This window comes from Polistes fuscatus, unplaced genomic scaffold, assembly GCF_010416935.1.
Source record: "Polistes fuscatus isolate 324 unplaced genomic scaffold, CU_Pfus_HIC Scaffold9, whole genome shotgun sequence".
Taxonomy (NCBI): Eukaryota; Metazoa; Arthropoda; class Insecta; order Hymenoptera; family Vespidae; genus Polistes; species Polistes fuscatus.
Window position 1 is genome coordinate 2,623,876 of NW_025113173.1, and position 5,692 is coordinate 2,629,567.

Here is a 5,692-nt window from a genome sequence, read left to right on the forward strand (position 1 = left end):
TTTTTGTTTTTTTTTTCTTCTCTTCCCTTCTTCGTGGCAGATGTATCGCGCGTGGAAAAAAAAAAGAAAATTATGAAAAAAACTGTACGATCATCTGCACGAACGTATGAATGAATGGGGGACTGGGGAAGGGGATGGGGATGGGGATGAGGATAGGGGTTGGGTGCGGACACCCAACATTTCGTGCACTTATAAACTAATCCAGCGTACTAGACTGTGTTGTGTGGGTGTTTGATTATTCTCTAATTTTTTTTTTCCTTCTTCTTCTTCTTCTTTTTTTTTCGTTTGTTTAAATTATGTGCCTCGAAGCGCAGTAGCATCGACCAAAAAAACTAACTATATCGATATACAACATTATCTTCCATTCCTGGGTTCTAACCAATGTTCGGTGGATGAAATTTTATACACTCTGTATATTTTTTTCTCGTCAATTCTTTTCTTTTTTTGTCTTTTTCTTTTTCTTCTACTCCTCTCTCCTTCTCCTCTTTCATTTTTGATATTTTCTTTCACATTCTTCTTCTTCTTCTTTCATCTTTCCTCTTATAAATATATGTGCGTGTTGGGTGCACGTGTAATGTGTGTACGTGTGTGTTAAATTTATGGAAATATTTTTATATAAGCGACCTATCATCAAAAACTTTCATTTGAATTATTCATTCACGTTATTATTTCCTTTTCCTCTTTTTCTATTTAATTTTTTTTAATATTATATATAATATATATAAATATTTTCTACGTAAATACGTTAGAAATACATTGAGAATAAGTTTTTGTTTTGTTTTTTCTTTTTCCCTATCTAAAACGACGAACTATAATAATATCTGATTGAAAATTTTCTTCCAACGTACTAACACCTAACTTCACTAAACACACTTTCGTTTAAAATTTGATTGCCCCTGCTATTTTTGTGTTTCTTTTTTCCTTTTTGCGATCTTTTTCTCCACAAAAATAAAGATAGATAAAAAGATCGTTTTAAAGAGAACGAGATTGAGGAAGAAAGAGAAAGAGAAAGAAAATGACAGAATGAGAGAGAAAGAGAGAGAAAGAGAGAGAGAGAGAGAGACACACACACACAAAGAGTTAGAGAAAATTTCTAATTAGTTCTATGACTTTCCTTTTTTTTTTCTTTACGATTTTTTTTTCAAAGAACAGCTATAAATTACTATTACGCACACTTACGTATTCCCGTATACATACACTCTCGTACAGATACACACAAAGATAATAGTACAAATTGATAACTCGTACGACGATCTTCCTCCCTTTACTCTGATTCGAAATTGATTGAAAAATCAAATAGTTATGGGAAGTACGATGATGATCTTCTATCTAACAACACGAATTTTCATTTGAAAAAATGATCCTCGCGGTAGGAAAAAAGAAATGATTTTTGTCCTACGAGTCCTCGTTTGCATTTGTCAAATCGATCTTAATTCCTAAATCTTAAAGATTGATTGATCGAATTATCTACATTTTTAGGGGGCCAAATAAATTGTTATACAAATTTGGTACCTTTTAAATGTTAGTAAATTAAATTAATTATTTGTTTGTGTGAAATAATAATAATAATAATAATAATAATAATAAAATAAATCAGTGTAAAGTTTCTCTCTCCTAATGTGTATGATAAAATTTTACCAACACATATATCTATCCTCAAATAAAATTATTAATAATCAAAAATTGAATTACTTATCCTTTTAACAAATTTTTCTGATATAAAAATGAAAAAATAATTAAAAAATAGTGAAAAATTATAATAAACCTTTTGACCATTCGTACACTCGACTCGTAAACGTACGAATATACACGGTTGGGTGTGTGTGTGTGTTTATTATTACGTCGTGTGTTTGACATTACGTGTGTATGCACGCGTGAATTCGTAAATGTAAATATTCGTAATCAATATCCACGTTTTGTATCATCGGTTATTAATATTAATCATTTTCGTTGATAAATTGTCGAGAACACACTTCTTTTCTTTCTTTCTTTCTTTTTCTTTTTTTTTTTTTTTCATATCCTTGTCGAACGATGCCTGCGAGAATGTAAGGCATTATTATTATTATTATTATTATTAATATAATAATACCTTAAGAAAAAAAGGAAATAATAAGTATTTCAATAATTTAGACAGATATAGAGAGGGATGATTAATCTTTTACAATCTAGTACGCCGGAAGAATATCTAAACGGCCGAATCTTTTCCAACGAAACCGGTCTTCGAAACGGATCGTTTCCCATCAAAGGTTACCGAAGTTTCCCTACGTAATCCAGAATCGATGATAGGTGTTATTTTCTTCTCTTCCTTCAACGGTTCTTTCTCGTCTCTGAAAAAAAATTCACAATTTATTCTATTATTAATATCATAAGTTTTCTATAAACAAAAAAAAAACCAAAAAAAAATATATATATGTATATAAATTCGGACAAAATTTCAACGTGTTTTATTTTCTTTCATCATCGTACACACCACACACACGCGTACACACACACATATGGAAAGAGAAAGAAAGAGAGAGAAAAAGAGAGAGATAGAGAGAGAGATCGTGTGTGTGTGTGTGTGTGTATATAATATTTAATATCTATGTGTTATATATTATTGTATTTATATATTTTATATATACAAGTAACCAAAGTATAATAATATCAGTATATGCGAATTTTTATGAAATAAGAAGTAATTAGTATTAAAAAAATAGAATAAAATCTTACAAACGAATAAATAACGTTATTACATATTTCATATTTATACACAAATTATTCATATGCAAGTATTTTAATGTGTCAACCTTGAACCCACCACCGTGTGTTAAAATGTGTTTTATATTTTATAAAGAAAATAAAACAAATCTGATAATACAATTCGCGCACGCATGGAAAGACAAAAAAAAAAGAAAAATAAATAAATATCGATTGTAATAATAATAATAATAATTATCGTTAAATTTTCAAAAGCCTTGTTTATAACTAGGGTTACTTGCATAATAAAATAAATATAATATATATACACCTTTTTTTATATATGCATAATAATATATTCATATTATATACATTAATATATATATAATAATAAATTGTAGAATATAAAAAAAAAAAGAAAAGAAAAAATTCGTTCACGTGTGAAAAGATAGATGCATCTCGCGCGTGGGTGCAATACACATCCATTGTAATGTATTATAATAAATACGTCAGGCATGCTAATCATTCATAGAATATTATATCCACCCTCTTTCAAGATATATAAAATAAAATGAAAATAAATCGCGAAATATTTGTTTCTCTCTCCGTCTTACGTATACAAATTTATGTTTATTTCGTATTTCTCTAGAACTTGTTACTCGAAACACAACCAAAATGCATATGATTTCACGTGTATACGTGTGTGTGTGTGGGTGGTACAAAGGGAAATATATATACTCAAGGGATTTACTTGTTAAACCCTTTCTTTTTTTTTTTTTAAATAATTTTTCTCGTTCAACGTACCCACTCATTTTCTTCCCTTTCTTTTGAAAATGAGGAAAACGTTGTTTTTAACAATATTGTTATGGGTATTATTTATTATAATATACGAATAAGGTAAACGAATAAGGTAATAAAATTAAAAAAAGAAAAAAAAAAGAAGGTGTGCTATTTATTCATAGTATAGTAGACTAATTTATTATTTTTTTCAAGTGTGTCTATCATGCAGCATGGCCAAAGCTCTAGCGTAATTTAATTTGCTCGATTTACGAGGAAGCGATGGTTAATATTATATTTATTTATGCTCGCGTTGATTATTAATAATAATAATAATAATAATAATAATAATAATAATGATGATAATAAGCCGAGCAATAATAACGAGCAAGCTAGCTGTGACAATGAAACGTGTATAATTAATAAATGCTAGACAAAAAAATATAACGGAATTATTATAACAACGTAGACGATGTGATCATTATGATGATGATGATAATGGAATGAATCAAAAATAGTGATAAACGATTTTGTTTGATGATGATCTTTTTCCATGGTTGGCGGTAAAAATATTAATATATGGTTTAATGAAAATTCTTAACGAACAATTGGAATAAAGAGAGAACGATCAAAATTAATAGAAAAAAGAAATAAACTATTAAATTAATGTGTTTGATCGAAAAAATATTCTAATAATTATTCTTTCGTTCCTTTTTTCTTTTTTTTTTTCGAAATCTAGGATGATCTATGGAATATTGAAACAAAAAAATCATTTTGTCGATGCAACAACTTTCTTTTTCAACAAAAATTCATTATTTAGTTATAATTATTTTTTAATAATTGTTGATTTTTTTTAAATAGAGATTAAACAATTAACGATACTAGACCAAAAATTAATAATGATTTTTTCAAAAAATGTATTTTATTTATTTCATAATATTTCCTAGAAATTTAATCTTCGTTATTGTTTAAAAATAAACAAACAAAACAATGTAAAAAGAAATGGTCGAAAATAAGGACTGAGAGATGGGGGAGGGGGGAAGATATTATTAGAGATTAAAAAATAAAATAAAACAAAAGCCAAGGAAAAAAATAGAGAAAGAGAGAGAGAGAGAGAGAGAGAAAGAGAGATGAAACATGCCAAGTAGAAAACCGTGTCAGAGAGAGAACCCTTTAAAATAAGGGTCTGGTCCATGCTTCTTACTGATTTCACTTAAATACGTATCGTCATATTTCTCTTACATGGCAGTGTGTTTGACCAATCTAATGGTATTTTTTCCACTACCCGAGTCTTGGATGGCCGTCACCCCGGCGACATTGGCCATTTTTTGGTCACAATACGGCAATGGAAACCGCCAACCGTAAAGACTACCGGTAAAGAAAAAAAAGAGAGAAAAATGCGAGAGGATCTTTTTAACAAAGTTTTTCTGTTCTCTAAAATATATGGTTACATTTTTCTTTTTTTTTTTCTTCTTTCTTTAAATAATTTTATTTTCCCCTATGAATTTTGATTTTAATTTGAAATTTGAAAATTTTGTGTTACATAACGCGACTCGTGTGTCTCGAGTGAATTATTATTATTATTTAATTTAAAATACAAAAAGAAAGATTTTAGAAAAGTTAAAACACGATTTTCGTATCAAAAGTTAGTATGACTCGAAAATGAATGTGCAATAATTTTTTTTATTATGGAATACAAATCGAAGAGTATGTTTTATATATGTATATGTAAAATATATATATATTTAAATATATGATAAATATTTAAATATATCGATATCGCGCGATAGTTTAATAATAAAAGAGAAATATATTCGAATATGTGAGCGCGTGTTTTTAAATGATGGTATCAATTTTATATAACAAACGTGATAAGATATAATACATATATATAATATATATGTATGTATATACTATATATAGCGCCAGACTTGCCAAAGCATAAATGTAGGATGTAGAACATGATTTATATATAGAGATAGAGAGAAATAGTGATGATTCGTTGAATTCGTTAAAAGAAATTATTTACGAAATAATATTATTTATAATGACCCGTTATTATATCAATTATATTATTATATAATAATAATATATAATTTAAAATAATATTATTTATATGACCGAAATAATATTATTTATATGACCAGTCATATTTGTTTAAAATAATAGAATATTATTAATCGTTTTAAAAACTTTTTTTTTCTTACTCGTGAACACCACCACCAACATTCGTTGA

The 5,692-nt window shown here is 27.5% G+C and overlaps 1 protein-coding gene across 1 annotated transcript in view; it reads right to left on the reverse strand.

Moving 5' to 3' along the window:
* Positions 1-1,204: 1,204 nt before the first annotated feature.
* LOC122525558 (fasciclin-2) overlaps positions 1,205-5,692 on the reverse strand; it is a gene marked incomplete in the record, with an annotated part of 110,473 nt that continues 105,985 nt past the window's right edge. Inside the window, 2 exon segments of the mRNA XM_043648428.1 lie at positions 1,205-2,327; positions 4,699-4,824. Coding sequence (XP_043504363.1) covers positions 2,186-2,327; positions 4,699-4,824 — 268 coding nt within the window.